At 54.0% G+C, this 22,479-nt stretch overlaps 6 protein-coding genes across 7 annotated transcripts; 3 read left to right on the top strand and 3 right to left on the bottom strand.

Annotated features, from left to right (window-relative positions):
* Nucleotides 1-28: 28 nt before the first annotated feature.
* Nucleotides 29-1,616, bottom strand: LOC120677725 (BURP domain-containing protein 13-like). Its single transcript, XM_039958895.1, has 3 exons — nt 1,408-1,616; nt 1,192-1,297; nt 29-1,076 (listed from the first exon to the last, which is right to left on the bottom strand). Exons 1-3 carry the CDS (start codon nt 1,456-1,458, stop codon nt 187-189), a joined length of 1,047 nt encoding a protein of 348 aa, XP_039814829.1. The 5' UTR covers nt 1,459-1,616; the 3' UTR covers nt 29-186.
* A 444-nt stretch (nt 1,617-2,060) lies between these two features.
* LOC120679811 lies at nt 2,061-3,545 on the top strand. 2 transcript variants are annotated; one of them, XM_039961472.1, is made up of 2 exons: nt 2,061-3,002; nt 3,225-3,545. In XM_039961472.1, the coding sequence occupies exon 1, from the start codon at nt 2,267-2,269 to the stop codon at nt 2,975-2,977; it is 711 nt and encodes a 236-aa protein (XP_039817406.1). In that variant the 5' UTR covers nt 2,061-2,266; the 3' UTR covers nt 2,978-3,002; nt 3,225-3,545. The 2 variants fall into 2 exon arrangements, with proteins under 2 accessions (XP_039817406.1, XP_039817407.1); XM_039961473.1 differs by having other exon boundaries at nt 2,061-3,006.
* A 1,532-nt stretch (nt 3,546-5,077) lies between these two features.
* LOC120679812 (nuclear transcription factor Y subunit C-6-like) lies at nt 5,078-6,108 on the bottom strand. The gene has a single exon (XM_039961474.1). The coding sequence runs from the start codon at nt 6,010-6,012 to the stop codon at nt 5,386-5,388; it is 627 nt and encodes a 208-aa protein (XP_039817408.1). The 5' UTR covers nt 6,013-6,108; the 3' UTR covers nt 5,078-5,385.
* A 3,720-nt stretch (nt 6,109-9,828) lies between these two features.
* Nucleotides 9,829-10,398, top strand: LOC120678218 (putative F-box protein At3g16210). Its single transcript, XM_039959367.1, has one exon. The coding sequence runs from the start codon at nt 9,829-9,831 to the stop codon at nt 10,396-10,398; it is 570 nt and encodes a 189-aa protein (XP_039815301.1).
* A 2,040-nt stretch (nt 10,399-12,438) lies between these two features.
* LOC120678217 (basic proline-rich protein-like) lies at nt 12,439-13,478 on the top strand. The gene is made up of 2 exons (XM_039959366.1): nt 12,439-12,985; nt 13,315-13,478. The coding sequence occupies exons 1-2, from the start codon at nt 12,439-12,441 to the stop codon at nt 13,476-13,478; spliced, it is 711 nt and encodes a 236-aa protein (XP_039815300.1).
* Nucleotides 13,479-14,360: 882 nt separating this feature from the next.
* Nucleotides 14,361-18,548, bottom strand: LOC120677434 (probable galacturonosyltransferase 4). Its single transcript, XM_039958590.1, has 6 exons — nt 18,456-18,548; nt 17,970-18,359; nt 16,550-16,821; nt 15,985-16,342; nt 15,250-15,825; nt 14,361-14,980 (listed from the first exon to the last, which is right to left on the bottom strand). The coding sequence occupies exons 2-6, from the start codon at nt 18,306-18,308 to the stop codon at nt 14,705-14,707; spliced, it is 1,821 nt and encodes a 606-aa protein (XP_039814524.1). The 5' UTR covers nt 18,309-18,359; nt 18,456-18,548; the 3' UTR covers nt 14,361-14,704.
* Nucleotides 18,549-22,479: the final 3,931 nt, after the last annotated feature.

The raw sequence follows: 22,479 nt of genomic DNA, 5'->3' as shown, positions 1-22,479 counted from the left end.
TGTGGTACTGTGTTCCTGGTTTAGCAGACATGTGAACACAAAGCACAATCAGTCCTTTTATTGCAGACTAGTTACCACGAACTGCAGAGGTACAAGAGCAGTCTAGGTGGCACGAACAACACCACAAATAGATACGGGATACGGCATTGATCAGAAAATGCTACGGCAGGAATGGTGCTCCGCTCCTTACGCCGGGGAGCGCTTCACGTTCTTGGCCCAGATTATGTGCCCGTACGGCATGAGGTGGCAGATCGGCGCGCCACCGGGCTTGGTGCCGAGGAGCTTGAAGGAGACGTGCTCCGGGTTCCACCGGGACGTGTCGGTGTGGCAGACGGTGGCCACGGTGACAGCGCCCTCGCGGGCGCCGTCCATCTCCACCATGTACGCCCTGGCCGGGCCGGTGCCGTGGCACCGGTACACGGTGTAGGGGTACACCTCGTCGTGGCACGCCACGAAGCTGGCGCCGTCGACGGGGCGCACGGCGCGGACGGTGTACTCCTGCGGCGGCGCGCCGGCGCGGGGCAGCGTGGAGGTCACCGCCCGGACGCGGCGCGTGCCGAGCGCCGCCATGGCGCGCTCGACCAGGGCCTCCAGCGACGTGGCGCAGAACTTGGCCTTCCCGGCGAGCGGGTGCGACTCGCACGTGCGCAGCGTCTCCGCCATGGCGGCGGCCTGGGCGGTTCCCGGCGCGACGCCGAGCAGCGCGAGGACGGCCGGCAGCGCCGGCGTCGTGAACGGGATGGCGTCCGCGACGTGGCGCGGTAGGAAGCCGAGCGCCGCGGGCGCCGCGGCCGGGAAGTGGAACCGCAGGCGCTTGCCCACGCGCACCGCCTCCTCGTGGAAGAACACCGTCGTCGTCGTCGCGGCGGCCGCCCCGCCGCCCGCGTGGTGGTGGTGCTCGCCGGGCGCCGCCTCACCGCCCTCGAGCGGCGCCTTGTAGTCGTAGCCGTACGGCGCCGACGAGGGCTTGTAGTCGTAGCCGTACGGCGCCGACGAGCGCTCGTAGTTCTGGTAATCGAACGGACCGTTCGGTGCACCCACGCCGTCAGCCTCGGTTTCGCTTACGAAGTTGTTGCCTGCACCATCCACGAGACCATGACCATGAACCGTGCGCGTCCCTTCCCTTCAGCCGCGCATCCGTGCTTGATGCCGGCAGTCAGGTAAAATCAACGGAAGGAGAGGATAACCGACCAGGGCGGAGGAGCCGGAGAACGGCGTCCGGCACGTCAGAGCCCGGCAGGACGGCGCGCCAGAACACCTCGGCCGTTGACGGCGCCGCATGTGTCAGACGTCCAGCCTGAACCCGAGGAGAAGAGACTCGTCAGCGTTCTTTCTAGTCACGTACTTGAACTATACGACCGGGGAATTAAAACGCGTGCATTGACCAGTGGGTTCTCCGGCCATTACCGCTAGCAGGGCGGCGGCGGCGGCGAGGAGGACGGCAGCGAAGCGCGCCATGGAAGCGGAAGCAGAGTCAGGCAGGCCACGTCTCCCGTTCTTGTGGCGGAACGGAAACAAGGCAGGCGGATACTTATAGACAGACGATCGCGAGGCCGGGGATCGCCTTACGCTTGTTGCCCGGCCGGCTCCTGCACGACGGCTTGCCAGCGGTGCTCGCCGTGGAGCCGCAGGTTGACGGTGACAGATAACGGAGCGGCCACGAGATGCCCGGCGGCGCGGCGCTGCCGGGTGCCGATGCGCTTGATGAGGGCCCGCCGGAGAATATTATCACGGCCGTGACATCCGCCGTGCCGCAGCATCGGGGTGTCGCCGGGGTTGTCCGCCGCGCACGCCGACCGCGTCGTCGGATGCTGGTGACGCCGCTCTTGATCTCCCCGGACGTCACTCTCGCACGGAATGGACGGTGTTTGCAGTGCTCGTGTTTTGGGCCTTTTGTTCAGGATATGGGCCTTCTGCTTGCGCTTTGCGGCCCATCTTCTCAGGCCCTTTGCGATCCGACGAAGATTCCAGGCCCGCAAAGGATCTGACCGTTGCCTGCCTCCTCCCTCGCAAAAGCGCCCGGCCACCCGACCGTTGGACGCAGCACAATCCTCCTTCCTTGCCTTAAGCCGCGCCGCGCCCAACCCGCCCAACCCAGAGATCATCGTACTTCCAAGTTCCAACCTCACCTTGCCATCTCTGCTTCCCTTTCCCGACTCCAATCTCACATCGAACTCAGATCTTTCCTCAGGTCATCGTCTCTTTCCCTGTTTCCTCCCCCACAAAGATCCGTTCTCGGACCAAGAAGCCAAGAAACCTTGCTGCCATGGCGGAGCCGGCCAAAAACGACGCCCACATCGTGGAGATCCCGGTCTCCGTCGACGGAGGCGAGGCGGAGGCAACCGGGTCCCTTGAGAAGGCGGCCGGGGCCCACCCGCTCGGGGAGATCGCGACGAGCGCGGGCCACCTGCTCCTGCTCAAGCTGTGGCAGCGGGAGGAGGACCGCCTGGGCCGCCGCGCGTGCGCGCTGGAGGCGCGCATGGACGCGGCGCGCCGGGACGCCTTCTACCTCTGCGCGGCGTTCCTCGCCTTCCACGGCCTGTCCCTCGCGGTCCTCTTCGCCGCGTCAGTGGCCACCGCCGCCACATCGGCCGCCGCCGGCGGGGGCCGCCCGGCGAGCGCCGCGTGCAGGAGGTGGTGGGTGCCGTCGTCGCTGTCCCTGGCGGCCTCCCTCGCGCTCGCCGCGGCCGTGCAGCTGCGGGTCTGCGCCTACTGGCGCGCCGCGGCGCGGCTGCGCCGGGAACGCGGCGACGCGCGCGCGCTGGCGCGCGCCGTACAGGAGCTGCGCATGAAGGGCGCCGCGTTTGACCTGTCCAAGGAGCCGCAGTACAGGGTGACGAGGGCCAAGTGCGCCAGCGTCGAGGGCGCCGGCGCGTGGGCGCCGCTCCGGTGGTGCCAGCAGAACGTCGTCACCACCTGCCTGCTCGCCGTCGCCGCCGCCGCGTTGCCCTCCGGCAAGTTCATCCTCTGCGCATAGGATGGACAACGCCAAAGTGAAAGTGGTGAGTTCTGAATCTACTCTTCCCAGTTTGTTCCAACTTCCATTCCCTTTGAGTAAGTTGGAATTTCGTTTGCAGTCAAGATTTCGTCAAAATTTAAAGGAAAATCCAAGAACGTAATGATACAGAGCCGTTTTTTGAGCAATTCAGCACCAGAAAATTGGAATTGAGTTGCACATGAACGAAATGTTGTTCCTGACGCAGTTCTGCTTGTTTGCTTTGCAGGGTCACCGGCTTCTTCAAAAACGGAAGTGGGGAACAGAGTGTTCGTCGCTGCATCGGGGACAGATCACTGCTTGTGCTCCCATGCAAAAGAGACCGAGTCGAGGGAGATGATGCTACTGATGCTAGGCTTAACATCGCCCTGCCCTGAAATGATGAAGGGCACATTCTTTGTAGTCATTTTCACGGTAGCTAGAGCTTCAGTTGATATTCTGGCATGAGAACGCTTAGTGTTCTTGTTTGGCGCCGTCTATCATGAGATTTTTATGCATTTTCAGCCCATTCAAAATTTCAAATACATGCTCCAGTGAACTTGCTTGCAAATGGCCCTTGTTCAGGGCTCTCACACTTATAGACCGTAAATTGAATCAGCTATAATAGGGGGTGCAAATTGGTGATCTTTAGGTGCACATCCAACTCTCTTACTAATTTTTCAAAATGAGATCTAATTTTGAAGAAGTAATATACAATTTTGAACTAAAGAGGGTTGGAGGTGCACCTAAGGATCACTAATTGATATCCCTTGGCTACAGATCAATTCGCTTTGCCAAGTTTATGACAAACATGCTCTGGTGCATCAAAACTTCTATGAGCCTTAGCTTATGACAAAAATTGTACTCTTTTCTAGATGCAGAAATTCCATGACAGCATCGCTTTTTATCATCCTCCACTAGTGCTGCACAAAAAATTGCTGCAAGCCAAGTACCTGGATTTAAATATGTATTACAAATCAATGGAGCACCAGCACCTAGAACCTGGGTTTAAGGCGATTTTAACTATTTTAACCCGTAACAAGAATTTTGAAATTGCAATTTTGATGCTATGATAATCGTTAAAAAAAATCTGAAAGTGCAATCAATCAGATTAAACAGATAAGACCGTGAGAGGTACCACGTGAAAGGTCGAATGGTAGTGCTAGTCATGATTATTACTCCATAAAGAAGCAACTAAAACAATTGCGTGTTCGTCGCAGCACATGCTTAGCTTAAGATGTGCACAAGTTATAAAACAACCTTTCAAAATAAAAATAATAAAAAAACCATTTCAGCACACCAATCCAGTATAGCAGTATATATTCAGAGTAAGAAATAGAGCCAAAGTAAACTATGGATATTGGAAGCTTGTAGTATTTAGTAGGAAAGTGTTTTACGAAATGGTTACTGGATAGACAATTAACGGTTATCCAAAAAAACTATCAGGGACCGTTGGTTATTTGTTCAGAAACAAGTCATTTCATCTAAATACCCTGAAGAATCAGAGAGACATCAACTAAAAAATAAGTGTGAACAGAATCACCCATAAACCTACAGGAAATGTTGGGAAGTTTGCTTCCCAAAGGCAAATGCTGGACATTAAAAAAAAAACAAATGCTGGAGCTTGCATAACAGCCGTTGCAAGGAGCACTGCAAGGTCCACAAAGAACAGCATGTCCATACTCTGGAAATTTGGCAAAGAACATTGGCCTGAGAAACAGGACATAGGTCCAGACGTTCATATTCCAAAAATTACATAAAGAACACTTTCCTAAAGTTGCGCCAAGGGGAAAAATTATATCCATTATGCCGCGCGAAACAACCAATGATTGTACTTGCTCAGCTTCAAATTACACAAAACTCTGCCGGGCTACAACTGACAAGCATTTCATTTCTAACCTATAAAGGGGGAAAAATTCTAAAGAACACACTAGTGGTAGTATAGAGAGAGTATCGGAGTATCAAAGTATTGGATACGCAAGTATCGGATACAGGGTACGGCTGGGTTAGTGAAGTATCAGTGATTCATATAATGCAATCATAACTTTAGAATATAGTAATAAAACATTTCCTGGCATTTGGAGTTGGGCAGGATGCAGCATAAAAATAATCAGAGAGTGGCACACGATTAATAAGGAAGGAGTTTCAATTACGCATGAATCATCACCATCACACAGCCTCCCTCAGTCCCTCCCTCAATTATGATAACTCACCTCTCTCAAATCTGAAATCAAATAACTTGGGAGTAACTCAAGAGGGGGCAAATCAGATGATCATCACGCCATCTTTATAGAGTTATTAGGCCGCAACAACAGAACAAGGGAAACAACAGCGCACTCTCGGTAACAATTTACTAAAACTCGGAAGGCTCGGCCGAAGCTAAGATTAAAAGATAAGGAATGGAAATGGGTTTACTGCGGCTGGACGTAGTAGTAGCCCATCGGGTCGGCGGCGGGCATGCCGGCGGCGGGGTGCGGGATCCCGGCCCCCATGCCGGCGGCGGCGGCGGCCTCGGCGTCCTTGGCCTCGTCCCGCGGCACGATGTCGACGAGGAAGTCGAAGACCTCGGTGCGCGCGACGGCGGCGGCGATGTCGGACTTCTGCAGCGTGCGGCGCTTGTTCTCCTCGGCGTGCGCCCAGCCGCGGTGCGTGAGCTCGAGGATGAACATCTCGCAGGCGCGGGCGAAGACGACGGGCGCCTCGGCGGCGATCATGCGGACGTCCTCGTCCGCCTTCATGATCTTCTTGATGCGCGCCAGGGGCAGGTTGTGGTTCTTGAAGTCGGTGGTGGCCTCCACCTCGCGGAACTGCTCCGCCCAGAACAGGTTCAGCTGCTGCTGCGCCGCGGGGCCCAGCTGCTGCTGCACCGCCGCGGCGGCGGGGTGCGGAGGGGGCGGGGGCGGCGGCGGCGGGTAGAGCGCGGCCGCCGGCGCGTGGGCGTACGGCCCCGCGGCGTACGCGGCGGCGGGCGGCGGAGGGTACGCGACGGGCGCGCCCATGACGGGGGCCGGCGGAGGGGTGGTGGATTTGGGTTCCATTCCTAGGGTTTCGTGGGGGGAGTGAGCGAGTGGCGGATTGGGGGGAAGCTGGCCTGGCTCCGCCGATGCCGGGGGGAACGGGGAGGAGGGGAGGAAGTGATGGGCGTCGCTGTCCGGATATATATAATTCTCGAGTTTAATTAAGGACTCGGCTTTCGGGCGCGGCGGCGGAATGGTCGCCGGTGGGGTCTAGGTGCGCGGCTTGCGTGTCGCGCGGAGAGACACGTGCACCATGTACTCCTCCTCGCGAGGCTAGTACTACATGTTCATTTGTATTTTCAAAAAAAGTACATGTTCACCTTTTCTAAAAAAAAAATCAAACGCCCTCACGCGGCTAGCGTTAACAAAAGTAACCGTAATTTCATTCCGTTAATAAGAGGGTCCATAGAATTTTGAGTGATTGGATGAAACAACTCTTTCGAATATATAACAATATTGTTTAATCGCTTTATTGGTGGTCATAGCATTTTTGGAGATAAGCTATTTGGCCACCTTAACAGTGCAGGTGTGGAACGGTTTTTGAGGAAAACAAGGTAAGATTGCATGAACTTTATTGCATTAAGGAGATAAAATTACATAGCAATTTTCAGGGAGCACTAGCAGGCTCCAAAGAGAAGGAGAGAGTAGAGTCTAAACTATCCAATACTGAAAAATGACTTACACATGAAAAAAAAACTACTCCAAACTACCAGCTTATCCGCAGGGATGAGCACCTATTGGACCAAAGGGAGAAACATCTTGGTATTTCTACATTTTCAAATCAAATATCTATAAGAGCAAGGTTTATGGTTTCGGTGGCTGCCGGTGATAAGAAAACGCCACGTCACGCAAACAGGAGGAGCATTGGTTGCTCTGCTTGAACAGGAGCCGATAAGAATCCGGCAGCACAGTGCAGATCGCCTGTTTGAGCCGGCGCCTAGCAACTCATCCACTTTTTTCACTTTCCTATTTTCTCTCTCTTCCAAGTTGAATTTAGTCAGTTCTTTACCAGTCATAATACTTGCTCTAAGTGAGGACGGGTGGGCGAACAAAGGAACGACGATGAGGACGTGAGGTCTCAACTCTGAACGTAGCATGAAAACGAACAATCACAATGGTTGGTTGTAAAGAAACAAAAAAGGATCATGTAAGTCAAATGTAGGATCTTCCTTGTTCAAAGCCAACGTTGAAGCTACCGAGGTGTAAAACCAACTTATTATCCTCTAAACAAAAACTAAACAGTATGCCTAACATACGTCGCACACAGGTGAAAAAGAAGGTTCCATGATTTGAACGCGATGGAATATATCCCCGTTCTTCAATTCCGATGAACTCCGGTAGCTAGACTAGCCAATGCTGGCGACCAAGCCGCAGACGCCGTTGACGACGGGAAGCAGCGCGGGGCCGAAGGAGCCGCCGGAGAGCACGGCGGCGACGCACTCTTCTCCGACCCCGGCGAGAACGCGGCAGCAGTCCGCGCTGAGCCGCCCGGTCTTGAAGACGAGCGTCTCGAGGACGTCGCGCGCGCAGGGGAGGGACGCCTCCAGGACGGCCTGCGCGCAGGCCGCCGGCACGATCGGGGGCGCCAGGCTGGACTCCCGGAGCGGGGGCTGCCGCGCGAGCGCAGGCGACTCCGCTGCGCCGCCCGTCGTGGCCGCCGCCGCCGCCGCCGCGGCGTGCGCGACGGCGAGGACGAGGACGCCACGGCAGCCGGGCCACGGACCGTTCGCCATCGCCGCGGTGGCTGTGCCGACGCGCTGTGTTCTTGGACGACGGCCGCAGGAGGGAATGGCTCGCCATTTGTAGAAGCGGTCGAGATCGATGGGTCATGGATGGAGCACCGTTATTATATCTTTGATTCTTGGATTAAACCGCGGCATGAGCTTTTTGTTTATTGAAACTCCAACGGGTTAACTCGACATTGATTCAGCGTGCGGTTTCAGAAGGCGTGCTTGGAACAAGAATTCAGGACATTCAGATGAAGATATCCACTAACATTTCACAAATTTTCAGGAAAACTGTCCAAGCAATTTGCTGCTGGCACTTCTGGCAAATTTACAGCCAAGGAGAACGATCGATATAAACCTAGGACACGGTTTCATACTCCCTCCGTTCACTTTTGATAGCTATATTTCATCTTGACACAATGACCAAGGAAAACAACTTTACTTATCATATAATAAATACAACACGGACTTTTTTGTTGGTCCTCCAATGCTTTAACTGGAAACTCCTCGTTACCAGTGCTATTTATTGCCACAGCCCATGCCATTAGCAAATATAGCTATCATTTGTGAACATTTGAGTTTTTAAAATATATCTATCAAAAGTGAATGGAGGGAGTATCTTGTAAACACTCAACGGCTCCGTGGTCTCTTCGTAGGCGAAGGTCCGAAGGTAGGAGCCGTTCTTGAAGCAGGCCGCCGCCGTACCCGGCTCCCCGATGCGCACGGACCGCACCTCGCCGCGGCGCAGCACCCCCGCGCCGCGCATCCTGTGCGCGTACACGTGCTTCTGCTCCCACCCCTTGGACGCCACGGTCAGGACGTACTCGCCGCCGTGCGCGAAGTGCGGCGCCGCGAGCCGCCGCTCCACCCCCTGCACGCTGTACCGGCGGCTCCACCCCCGCGGGTCCATCCCGTCCCCGAGGACCCAGACCTCGGTCCTCGCCGGCGTCGGCCTGTCGGCGCAGACGGCGAGGCCCAGCCTCCCGTGGAACTCGATCAGGCGGAAGACGCTGCCGCTGCCAGGCCCGGCCCCGACCGGCAGCGGCGCGGCGAATGCGACGCGCTCGTCCTCGAGGTCGAACGACACGACGCCCTCGGCGCCCCCGGTGGCCCAGTACGCCGCGCCGCCGGCGCTGACGAGGCCGGCGTCGGGGCAGCAGCTCGCGCCGGGGACGGCGACGTCGCGCCACGACGCCTCCCCGAGCGTGAACACCTGCAGCGCGTTGAACCCGCCGGCCCGGTCGCCGCGGCACGGGGAGGTGCAGGATCTTGTACCGCCCCGTCGCCGCGGTGTACCCGAAGCTGTACGCCTTCCAGCTGCCGTAGCCGTGCGTCCCGCGGTACGAGACGGGCAGCGGCGGGCCAGCGAGATCCCCCCGCCGGGCTTGTTGTTGTCGCAGAGGCAGAGCCGCAGAGCAGCACGTTGCACGTCCCGACGACCACCGTGTCAACGCGCCTCCCCGTGCCGCGGCCGGCGGCGATCCGCCACACCTCTCTGCCCCACCCGTGCGCGAGGTCGTCGACGACGGTCGCCGAAGCTGACGTGGCGGTCGTGAAGCACACGAGCACCTTGGGCCGCTGGCCCCGCGGCGTCCGCTCGTCGATGACGTCGCGCCAGCGCCGGCAGACGAGGCGGGCCCAGCGCCGGCGGATCGGCGGGAGGCGTAGCAGGATCTCCACGAAGGCGTCCGTCGGGAGGTTCCAGCACTCGTCTACTGCGGCGGCTGTAGCTTCGCGGCCGGAAGCCGACGCCGTCGCCATTGACGCCGCACCTCGCCGTTCGCGCGGCCTCACGTAGCGTGATCTCTCTCCCGTTTCGCTTGGCCGAGATATTTTAGCCGGAGTAAACTTGAGGGCCGAAGAGCCAAAAACGGAACGGACCCGCCAAGATCAAGAATTCTGGGTTGCCAGGAACGAACTGTGATCCATCCATGTCAAAACTTCCAACTTTTTTTTTTTGAGGGGGGCTAAAATTTCCAATTTTAGAAAACGTGCACCAATATAATGTCCGCCGGCATTTGGTATTAGACGATGATGAATTGATGATCTCGCCGACTGAACACCTGGGGTTAGCTAGCATAGATTCGATGATCAAGCGATAGCCTCGGCAATGGCGGACGAGGGTTTCGATGTACCCACCGACGCCTTCGTGGAAATCTTGCTCCGCCTCCCGACGAGCGCCCGGCGGCGGTTCCGCCTCGTCTGCAAGCGGTGGCGCGACGTCATCGACGAGCGCACGCCGGAGCGGCAGGTCCGGACCAAGACCCTCGCCTTCATCGGCCCATGGCGGAGCCCACGCGCCCTCGTCTTCGACGACACGGACGGGCGCCGCAGCCACGAGTGGGCCTACCCGAGCGCCCACGAAGTAGTCTCTATGGTCGGCACCTGCAACGGCCTGATCTGTTTGCTCGACGCCGGCGAGGGTGGCCGCTCTGCCCTCAGGCTCACGGTGGCCAACCCGGTCACCGGCGAGGCGCTGGCGCTCCCGCCACTCCCCGCGGCGTGGGGGCTCCCGGGGCTCCACGCCTTCGGGTACCACCCCACGACGGGGCGGTACAAGGTCGTGCACGTCTCGAGCCGCCTCTACCACCACGACGGGGCGGGAGGTGCAACCTCTTCTGCGGCATCGTCGCCGTCGACGGGTCCGTGTACTGGTTCACCTCGTGCGCCGACCGGGTGATGGCGCTGGACCTCAAGGACGAGTGCGTCACGTCCTTCCCGGGGCCGCCGGGCGTGCGGCGCGTCGCCGTGACGGGGCAAGCCTCGTGGAAGCTGACGAACGTCCACGCGAGGCGGGGTGTCGCCGTCCCGCGCTACGAGCCGGCGGGGGTACGCGTCGAGGTGTGGGTCCTGGACGGCGGCGGCGGCGAGGGGCGAGCGCGGTGGAGCCGGAGGTATAACCTCTTCGAGACCGGCCTGATCCTCATGAGGCCGCACCTGACGCACGGCGAGTACGTCCTGAGCAGGTCGCTGGACGGGAGACGGCTGTACCGGCGCAAGGTGGGCGGCGGCACGGACGCCGACGACGAGGGGGCCACGCCGACGCGGCCGTCGGAGGGGGCAGAGCTCCTCACGAGCGAGCTACTTCCTCGCGACGGGCTCGTGACTTTAGCCTACGCCGAGACTCGGGAGCCATTGCCGAGTATTCGCGGATGAGAGGGAACCGGCTGTCATCGACGAACAAGGCGAACACGAATTTTACGGTCAAATTGCACAGCCAGTTTTTGATATTTGAGTGGGCATCTAATCTAGACAAGGCGAAATTATTGATTCGTGCAAATTCGCAACTGTAATGCAGAGGTGCAAGGCTTCATCAGTTCAGTTATGAACACTCAACGGCTCCTTGGTCTTGATGTAGGCGAACACGCCGCACACGCAGTCGCGGCGGCGGCGAAATTCGCCGGGGCCGGGCACCGCCACCCCCGGCGTCTCCTCTCCGATCCGCACCGACAGCACCTCGCCGCCGCACCACCTCCCCGTGCTCCCCAGCCTGTGCTCGAACACCTGGTCCTCTTTTTCGGTCAGGATGTAGTCGCCGTGCGCCAAGTGCGGCCACGCCGTCAGGTGCCGCAGCCCGTCGTTCAGCCGCACCCCTGCCGATCCCCGCCGCCGCCGCCTAGGACCCAGACGTCGCTGGAGGAGACGAGGCCCAGCCGCCCGTGCACCTCCGCCAGGCGCCAGCTGTAGCGCCGCCGCCGGCAGCGCCCTGGTGGACGTGACCCGCTCCTCCCTGACGTCGAACGCCACGACGCGCTCGGCGCCCTTGGTGAGCCAGTACGCCACGCCGTCGACGGCGACGACGCGGGCGTCGAGGCAGCAGCTCGCGCCGGGGGTCGGCGCGTCGCGCCACCACCGCCGCGCCGCCGCCTTCCCCAGCGCGAACACCTGCACCGCGTTGAAGCCGCCGCTCCGGTCGAGGTAGCACGGGAGGTGCACGACCTTGTACTGCTCCGTCATCGGCTGGTACGCGAAGGTGTAGGCCTCGTGCCAGCCCGACAGCTGCATCCCCCACCACACCCACTGCGCGGAGCCCGGCAGCGGCGGGAGCGCCACCGCCTCGCCGGTGGCCGGGTTGAGCACGGAGATGGCGCCTCCGGGCCTGGTGTTGTCGCACAGGCACAGCAGCCCGTTGCAGGTGCCGACCATCATCGTGTCGTCGAACGCGTCCACGCCCTCCCATCGTCTCCTCGGGTGGCGGTGGCGGACCGCCGGGACCGTCTCGCTACTCCACAGCTCTCTGCCGCACTACTACAGAATAGCTCAATAGTCCCGGTTAGCAAACCTCTTTTATCCCGGTTTCTCAACCGGGATCACCAATCCGGGACAAAAGATAGGAGTCTTTAGTCCCGGGTGTGGCAACCGGGACAAAAGAGTAGTTTTAGTCCCGGGTCATGCTACCGACCGGGACAAATAGAATTTTCACGAATAAAAAAAATGAACCCTGACCGCTCGGCGGCTTTGCCGGCCGGCGGCCGTCGCTGGCCCCAGCGCCCTCTTCTCTTCTACCTCTGCTTGTTCTAGTTCTACACAGCATATGTCTCATTTCTCAAATTCTCTAATCAATAACAACATCATCAAATCTCCCGTTCAATTACAACAATGAAACCAGCAACAATCCTCAAATTAAAAATATATTCAACCTTCCTTTTTTCGAACAACAACAGCTAGAACAAGTTCATCAACAGAAAAATAAAAATACTATGGATCTCCACCTCCAATCATGCGCTTGCACTTGCCGTCAAGCCGGCGCACGCCGGTCTCGCCCTTCGCCGGCCCCGCGCTGGGGCCTGGCCGAGCTCCCACCCACGCGGCGGCGCACCGGCTCCGCCTACACCGGCGGCCCCGGCCTAGACGCGAGGCGTTCCTCGGCCCGCTCCTCCCGCGCCGGTGCCCGCCGGTCTGGACGCGCGGCAGGCGGCGGCGGCGGCGCCCCACCCGCGCCGGCGGCCCCCGGCCTGGACGCGCGGTGGCTGGAGGCGTCGCCCGGCCCGCTCCTCCCGTGCTGCTGGGCGCCGGTCCGGACGCGCGGCCGTCGACGGCGGCGGCGGCCCGCCCGCGCCGGCGGCCCCCGGCCTGGACGCACGGCAGCCGGAGGCGTCGCCCGGCCCGCTCCTCCCGTGCTGCTGGGCGCCGGTCTGGACGCGCGGCCGTCGACGGCGGCGGCGGCCCACCCGCGTCGGCGGCCCCCGGCCTGGACGCGCGGCGGCCGGAGGCGTCGCCCGGCCCGCTCCTCCCGTGCTGCTGGGCGCCGGTCCGGACGCACGGCCGTCGACGGCCCCCAGCCTGGACGCGCGGCGGCCGGAGGCGTCGCCCGGCCCGCTCCTTCCGTGCTGCTGGGCGCCGGTCCAGACGCACGGCCGTCGACGGCGGCGGCGGCCCACCCGCGCCGGCGGCCCCCAGCCTGGACGCGCGGCGGCCGGAGGCGTCGCCCGGCCCGCTCCTCCCGTGCTGCTGGGCGCCGGTCCGGACGCACGGCCGTCGACGGCGGCGGCGGCCCACCCGCGCCGGCGGCCCCCAGCCTGGACGCGCGGCGGCCGGAGGCGTCGCCCGGCCCGCTCCTCCCGTGCTGCTGGGCGCCGGTCTGGACGCGCGGCAGTCGACGGCGGCGGCGCCCCACCCGCGCCGGCGGCCCCCGGCCTGGACGCGCGGCGGCCGAAGGCGTCGCCCCGGCCCGCTCCTCCCGCGCTGCTGGGCGCCGGTCCGGACGCGCCGGCGGCCCCCGGCCTCCTCCCGCTTGCGCCTCCCCGGGCCGAGCGCTAGATCTAGTATTCCCCTGAGAGAAAAGATGAGAGTGAGAGGAGTTGAGGTGAGAGACAGCTCGAGGAGTATGAAATGATAAGGCACCAGTACACAGGGACAAAAGGTGAGAGACAGCTTCTCGAAATCACCGAGCGAGACATGCATTTGTCCCGGTTGGAGACACCAACCGGGACAAAAGGCCCTCATTTTGTCCCGGTTGGTGTCTCCAACCGGGACAAAAGGCTGCGCGGGCCTTTTGTCCCGGTTGGAGCCACCAACCGGGATAAAAGGACACTCTTTTGTCCCGGTTGGTGCCTCCAACCGGGACAAAAGGCCCATGTACCTCTGCTGGCCCGGCTAGCCGTTGGACCCGGGACAAAAGCTATCTATTGTCCCGGGCCCAAAGGCTGCCGGGATAAATGATCTGGAACCAAGACCTTTTTTTAGTAGTGCCGCGCCCTCCTGGACGCGTAGGCCGACGACACTTCCCACGAGTACGACCGCTTGTCCTGGACGAAGACGAGCGCCAGGGGCTGGCTCCACCGCTCCGGCGCCGGCGTCCGCTCGTGGATGACGTCGCGCCAGTGCCGGCACACGATGCGGAGCCGCCACCGCCTGTCCGCCGGGATGAGCAGCAGGATCTCCACGAAGACGTCCGTAGGGAGGTTCCAGCCCTCGCCCACCACCGCGGCTGTAGCTTCGTCGCGGTCGGCAGGCGCCGCCGCCGCCATTGCCTGTGCAGAGCTTGCCCGCCCCTCGCCGAGCTGGATCGGGGTCTCCCGTTTCAGGTGCACGAAGGCTGCGCGTGGCCGGGAGATATGCTGTGCCGGGGAGCATACCAAACTTGAGCGCCAAGGAGGCTCATCCGAAACGAACGGATTCTCGTATCGACTCAATCGCGCGCGGCCGTGACATCTGCTTGATTTTTGTTAGGAAAAAAAATTACAGATGAAAGCAGAGCTACTTTTGTTACCCTCTACACTGCTACACAATACATACTCACTAGTTAGACAACTTTGACATCCCCATGACAGCAGCATTACCGTCACTCCTTTAGTAGGGTTGGACCAAAAGGATCAAAACAGCTCAACAGAACTCTATCAGATATCTTATTATTCTACATCCTGCTACGACTTGCACTATGATTTTTGGGTTTATGTTGACCAACAAAAATAGGCGCTCTACATCACTTATTATACATCGATACAAAAAAAAAACTAGTACTCTACAGTGCTAAAAGCAGTATCTCACGGGTTTATGTTGCACTCTCGTAGATAAACATTATTAAAATTTACATACTTGGACCAGAATTGGCGGTATACTGGCAGTCCAATCTCAAGCCAAGGTTTTCGATTCCCGTTGTAGTGTATAACAGCCGCGCGCTCGATATCCCTTTGGTTGACGTTCGGCTTGTACCCTAGACCCAAGAGATGCCATGAGCGATCGAGGGGGAATGTGTGGTTCCAGAATGTGACAAGACCAGCAGGAAGTGTTCCTAATTTCCATAATTGCCTGTCTGCGTTCTGTGGAAATGAGATTACATGTCCTCAGTAAATATGATAAGACAAGAAACTAGTACAGGATTAAGCAATGCCAAAATCAAATTTCTGGTTACCCGTAACTGTGTAAAAATAGTCTGTCCTTATGTTAATACTTTAAATTAAGGTTAAGTAGCAAAATAAATCAAGCCATGCAGACATAACCACTGATCATGATCCTTTGCGAGCAGTTTACAGCAGCAATAGTTTTGCCACGAACATTCTTGATAACTGATAAGCTTATGAATACTCACCAGATTCTGCCAGTAGTGGTAGACACCAGTAATATTCTGCTTCCTCCATTCAGACAAATCAAACATGTTCATGCCATATGCCCAGCCACAGGCACGACGATCAAACTTCTTAGCGATTAGAGGATTTGAGAAGTTGAGGTACCTATCAAACCTATGGAAAGTCTCTCCACAGGTATGGACAGCTCCGTTAACTTTGCCCTTGAGATCTATAGACCAAAGATAACTTAAATCCTTCTGGACAATAATATCATCATCAAGAAATAAAACCCTGCTCAGCTTCGGGAAGATCTCAGGAAGATAAAACCTCAGATGGTTGAGAATGGACAGGTACTTGGGATTCTGGAACTTCGGATTTTTACCCGGCTTATCCTGATTGGTATTGAAGTAGTAGTTGATCATGAAATGAGACTCCAGCTGCTTCAGAACTGGACTGTAGCTCGAATTTAGCCATGTAAAGTCGGCAATGTTCTGGACCTGAACAGCAGTTTCTCCAATGGGATTTGCCAAAAACCACATTCTCATTGCAGCATAATTTTGTTTGTCCGTCACGATATGGAAGACATGGCTTGCTGGATTCTGCATTGTATTTTGGTTAAAATGTTAGCACATGCCGACGCGGTACAAATGATGTAATGTTGAATCTTACAATATATACAGCACTGTATGTTGATTCGCAAAAATTCATAGCTGCTCATTTTAAACTTTTAATGTTGCACATGTCGTCAAATACTGTACCTTAGCATTTATAATAGTTGAGTTCACAACCACTGCAGCTGCCAGTACATTATCTGAGAATAAGGCATAGTGCTGTAGCTTTGGATCTTCAAACTTTTCTTCATATGGAAACTGCTTTTTGTTGGTGCTGGAAGAATAATACTCATTTGTAAGACGCAGTGCAAGACAATAGAGCCTTTTTGGAATAGCCTTAGCTGCTATTTGTGCTACATAGTTAGCCTTTTGCTTTTGAGCTTGAACTTGATCTTCAGTTGAATGAAGGGTTGATAGTAGCTTATCAATAATAGCTGCACAGTTATCATGTACTTGTTTGATCTTTGCTAATGTCAACTCCATTGCTCTAATTTTTCCATGGACACTGTAAGAAATCAAATTGAAGCAAACAGGTAAGAGATGTTCACTTCTGATTGGAACTCAAACAACTAGGTATAAACCATCATCATCATCATCATCATCACCATCATCATCATCATCATCATCACCACCACCACCACCACCACAAATACCAAGGTGAACTTTACAATACAACGAAGGAAAACGTACTTCACAATGAAGGAAAACGTACTTCTTTGGTAACCGCTTATCACTTGTTGCATCACCAAGTGCTTGTTGGATATCCCTCATCTTTCTTCGGAGATCTCTAACAAAAGCATGACGGCCTCTAGAAGGTAGGAGCCCAATATATGTTTTTGCTGTTCTTAGTTGGTTCTTGATGGCACGTACCATAGCATCTGGCTGACTTGCATTATGACTAGTACTACTGCTAGCTGCCTCTGCATCACGCTCTCTTGAGGTGTCGCCTCTAAATTGCTCAGATGATCTATCAGCAGAAATTTCCTGTAAAATTAAACCGGTAGCAACTAAATAACTACTTAGCCTTGAAAGACAACAAGAGGGAAACTACTATGTTCAGACTGCACCAACTACAGCCTGCAGAACATCATAAAGTTGTGCACCTAAAGCAAGGCATATAAGGTGCATTCAAAAGAAAGATGTTACTGATATTTCCAAATATCTGCATTTATAGTTTTACTAAACCTGAAGAATATACAGGGGAATAGGTAAAACATCACCTCACTAGAGGGAAAACAGGTGCAATCAGAATGAATTAATTATCAGCAGGACCAAGAAAAAATTTATCAACAATTGGGCCCCTAGCAGTGTTACAATGGAATGTGTGTCCGACTATGCAGCTAGTGTGGCAAAAACAACTTACTGATGTAGCCCTAGGATGATCTGCTCATCAGAAAATGTTAAAAGGCCATGTCTTCAGATTTCTATATTCAATCCTACCTTACAAAATCTCATAGTTCAGAAATTTAATTAACTCTTAGGATATGAATTTGATCGATTTGCAAGTTTATAGTTTCCAATCAATCAATAGCTCACCCTCCAACTATCGCAAAAGTCTGATTTTCAATCTTCAACTACGAAACCGGACAACATAGACCATCCAACTGTCAAAACCGGGCAAATTTGGCCCCTGGGTGGTTTTGAAGGTGATTTTCAATTTTGTGAGAATTAAAAATATTTAATTTTACACTAAAAAATTATAAGTAATTCATTTTAAGTCAAAAAATTATGAAATGAGTATCAAAAGTTTTCTAAAAATGTAACCTATCTATTGTCACATGACTTGTGAGCTATTCAGATCTAATTTTTTTATGTTCATAATATTTGGCTACTTGCAGTTATGCCTATTATTTTTAATAAATAAGATTCAAATGGAGTGATAATAGATAGGTTACATTTTTATGAAAATTTTGGTACTAGTTTCATATTTTTCTGATTTAAATTGAATTAGTTTCGATTTTTTAAATCTAATTAGGTTTATTTATTTTTTTTAGAAAATGCAAAACCATCCCAATGGTCAAATTTGCCCAGTTTTGAGAGTTGGATGACCTATGTTGTCTGGTTTCGTAGTTGAAAGTTGCAAATCAGACTTTTGCGATAGTTCGAGAGTAAAAATTAGACTTTTCCCTTACCTTTTTCAATGAAACATTAGGATTGTTGTGCACTGCAGCAGCTTTGTGATGCATTGCTTCAACATCACTGACACGGCCACTCTCTTTTCCCAACTGTACAACACCCTGTTTGCCTGTAATGGCAACATCATGACCGTGCTCTCTCTTAACTGCATCCTCTGACTCCATCTCCTGCATCTCTTCTCCATTCCACAGTATCTTATCCTTGCTGACCGTGGATTCACTTGATCTATCTGAACCACTTCTCCGATCAACAATTTGCCGACTAACTACACCATGTCCCAATCGAGTGCCATGATCCACTGCAACAACCACGCCCTCCTTGTCGCGGGCGCCCATGGCAGATGCAACCGTCTGTACAGGCTCCTTCACCACCGTACCAAGTGTGTCCTGCAGAAGCAGAACAGTTCGACACAACGCCTTCAAATTCCAATCTTATACAACTGCAGATGGAAGCATCTCGAAGCAGGGTGAAACGAAATTCACCTGCGCCAGCGCGTTTAGCCGCTTGCTCCTCTCATTCCGGGCGACCTACGAAAAGAAACACGTCGAGATCGCCGGTTCAGTTCGTATCTGAAAGCCTGGTTGAAACAAACAGTTAGGGGATGCCGAACGCGGCCGTACCGAGTTGGACGGATCACGGCGGAGCGCGCGCCTCCCGGTCACTGCGAGCACCGAGATCGCAAGCAATTTCGTCAGGGGGGACGCATAGGGGGTGCAGTGGGGAACGAGGAGGGGGGAGCGGATCAGGGAACCGTACGGAGGGGGCCGGAGAAGGGGGCGCCGCTGTAGAGCGCGAGGGGCGCAAGCACCGAGGCGAGGAGCAGGGCCAGCACCACGTCCCGGGGCCGGCACCTCCACCTCCGCCACCGGCACCGCCGCGCCGCGGGCGCCGCCATGGCCGCCGTGGGCGGTGCTCGCCGGAGACGGCGCGCGCGCCGCGGTTTCAATCCGCCGCCTCCGCAAGCGCTTCGTGCTCACTGCACAGGGATTCAGGCGGAGTGAGAGGCCGCCACGTGTCACCGGGATTGGCGAGCGCGTGCGTTGTAGGGGAAGGGAGCGTGACATCCGTCCCAGTCCCACATCCATAAGTGATTCACGTGCGCCGCGCGTTGTCATTTCTTACTAGAGAACTTTTTAATTTAGCATCTTGCATTATTATTTATTAGATAATGTTTACTGAACTGAATTTTTTGGTTGAGCGAATAGTGCATATACATTGATATGAAATGGCTGTTCGATAGCATAGTTGTTATTGTTACTTCATCTATAAAGTAACGGCTTAACTTAATACAACATTTGTTATATTGCTACTGATATTTGAACGAATTTATTGAGACCACCTTCATTTGCCAGGTTCGCAACCGCAAAAGCTGTCATCTCTTAGCTTTCTTGGTTCTATATCCATCTCTATGTGAAATTAAAAATATATTAATTATAAACTAAAGGTATGCAACATCTGTAAAGCAGCACAAATCTAAAGTTATGACAAAAAACTATCAAATAGTAATCGAAGATATATTACAATTGTATCCTTTTTAGATTATATAAATGTTGGGACAATGGTCAATATTAATTCAAACCTTGTATTTCCCTCTAATTGTGCTTATTAGTGTGACACCATAACACATTGAGACAAGCACTCTAATCAATTAATCCAAATCGAGAAAGGGACAGTGAACTCGCATGCGGCGGCACGCAGGTAGGCAGGCAGCTGCGTGCCCAGCAAAGGAACTGATGGGCCACCACAGGAGCCCCTTGCTCCAGGCCGTCACCAGCCAGCCGATGCGCATCGCAGGGCCCACGTTTCTGGGCGACGTGGCCGGGCTGGCCCAACGCCTCCCTCGCTCCAATTGTTATTGTAGATTCGGTAGGGGGAAGGGGTACGAATTTCAAGTATGAATAGCCTTCAACTAATTAAACTTGTGCACTAATCATCATCAATTTAGTTCAATAACTGGCTTAATGCTTGGGGAGTTGGGGAATCAGCTCAACTTATGTGCAGTCCTTGTTAGAATTGTATATGTGTGTGTGTGCGTTAGGCCTAGGTGTGCTGTGCGCTTGGGCTAGGGCCGCCTCCTGTGCCGAGCCCAACTGATTAGGTTGGGCAGGTTATCTCCTGCTTATAAATGTAATCCTTGTGTTAAACTCTAATCAAGCAATCATTCCACGCAATCCTCGTTACTTTCATGGTATCACGAGTTCGGGATCTCCACGATCCCGCTTCCGCACCCTAGCGTGCGTCCCCTGCGCCGCTAGCCCGCCGCACCTCCTCCAGCGCCGCCCATCACGCACCGACCCAGATCGTCGTTGCCGATGGCCGGACCCTCCCTGCCTCCGATGCCGCCGTCGCCGCAGCCAAGGCCGTCGCGGATGCCGCCACCGCCGCCGGGTCGAAGGCCGACGCGCACGCCGCTCGCCAGGCCGCGCACAAGGCTGCTCTTGCTCGTGCCCGCCAAGCCGAGCAGGAGGCCGCTGCAGCCTCTCAAGTGCGCGATGCCTCTCAAGGCTATATTAATTGTCTAGGATTTGATTGGGATTCCGATTAATTTATCTGGGTTCTTATTATGATTCTGATTGATTTGTCTAGATTCTAATTAGTATTCCAATTAACGAAAAGCTAGCCCGACTTGCATATGAGATGGACTAAAACGGCCCACATATTAATGATACAAGATAGACCAAACTAAAATTTTAGGCGAAAACCTTATTCGCTTTAGTACAAACGCACATTGAAACAATGAAAGGGTATCGATGGATTCGTTAGCACATTGATCAGCATTGACTGGGCCTTGGCTCCTCAATGACGCGTGCTGGGCTGGCCCAACAGGCTTTCACTCTTCCCCAGCAGCGACAAATTCATTGGTTGGGTGCAGCAGGGCCGATTTTTTTTCATTTTTATATTTAAAAAAATTAAAATTTCAAAAATATATGGCGGTTTCGAAAAATTTCAAAACTATACCCCTGTCGCCCCCTGCCTGGGCGACAGGGGGCCTGTCGCCCCCTGGCTGGGTGACAGGACCTAAATGTAAAAAAAAATTACATTTAGGTCCTGGCACCCGGGACGCATTAAACAGCGAACTTGTAAAATCGATAAAAAATCGTAGAAAAATCAGAAAAATACAAACTCAACTGTTCTGGATTCTATGAAACAAGATCTACAACTTTTGTTATATAAAGTTTTTAATTTGATCAATGTATCTTGCTCTATTTTAAATACTAGTTTAATGCACTTTTATTTAAATCTCAAGATCCATCCTTTGGATGCAGGTCACCTTTGGCTAGAGTGTTGCATATGGTGAGCATAGACTTGCAAAAAATTGGTAGATCCAGAAAACATTTCTAGAATAAGTTTTTAAATTAAATCTTGCAATATGTCTAGTTTAAATGGGTTATTTATCCATGCTGCTATACTGAGTTTTAGAAGCCATAACTTTTACAGTACCATTATTTTATTTCCTAAGAGCTATAAAAAAAGTTTGGTAAATTTTAGATAAGCACAACTAGACCAAATGAATTATGACTAAGGTAAATGCACTAAATCAAGAAAAATAGTTATTGTACCTAGAAAAATTTATAATAATTCATTTGGTCTAGTTGTGCTTATCTAAAATTTATCAAACTTTTTTTGTAGCTCTTAGGAAATAAAATAATGGTACTGTAAAAGTTATGGATTCTAAAACTCAGTATAGTAGCATGGATAAATAACCCATTTAAACTAGACATATTGCAAGATTTAATTTAAAAAATTATTCTAGAAATGTTTTCTGGATCTACCAATTTTGTGCAAGCCTATGCTCACCATATGCAACACTTTAGCCAAAGGTGACCTGCATCCAAAGGATGGATCTTGAGATTTAAATAAAAGTGCATTAAACTAGTATTTAAAATAGAGCAAGATACATTGATCAAATGAAAAACTTTATATAACAAAAGTTGTAGATCTTGTTTCATAGAATCCAGAACAGTTGAGTTTGTATTTTTCCGATTTTTCTACAATTTTATATCTATTTTACAAGTTCGCTGTTTAATGCGTCCCGGGCGCCAGGACCTAAATATAATTTTTTTTTACATTTAGGTCCTGTCGCCCAGCCAGAGGGCGACAGGCCCCCTGTCGCCCAGGCAAGGGGCGACAGGGGTATAGTTTTGAAATTTTTCGAAACCGCCATATATTTTTGAAATTTTAATTTTTTTTTAAATACAAAAATGAAAAAAAATCAGCAGGGCTGGGGCCGTCGGCACATACTATGGGCTGATCCGGCACGGCCCGCTAAGAAATAGAGCCGGGCCAGACACGGCCCGGAGGTGACAGGGCCAGGGCGGGCTAGGGCGCAGGCCGGGTCGGGCGGCCCGGATGGACATATGTAACCCTACCTTGTCCTATTGGTGGGCCCGTCATGTGTTCCACGATGGAGCTTCTGTGCAATTTTTAGCATTCGCGGCAAGTTGTGCGAACTGTGTGAGAGAGGATAGAACAGTTAACTATCGTCAATTTTTTTTTGAACGAACA

The sequence above is a fragment of the Panicum virgatum genome, chromosome 6N, assembly GCF_016808335.1.
Source record: "Panicum virgatum strain AP13 chromosome 6N, P.virgatum_v5, whole genome shotgun sequence".
Classification (NCBI taxonomy): Eukaryota; Viridiplantae; Streptophyta; class Magnoliopsida; order Poales; family Poaceae; genus Panicum; species Panicum virgatum.
The sequence above is the reverse complement of the archived record's forward strand: the minus strand, read 5'-3'. Positions and strand labels throughout refer to the sequence as shown.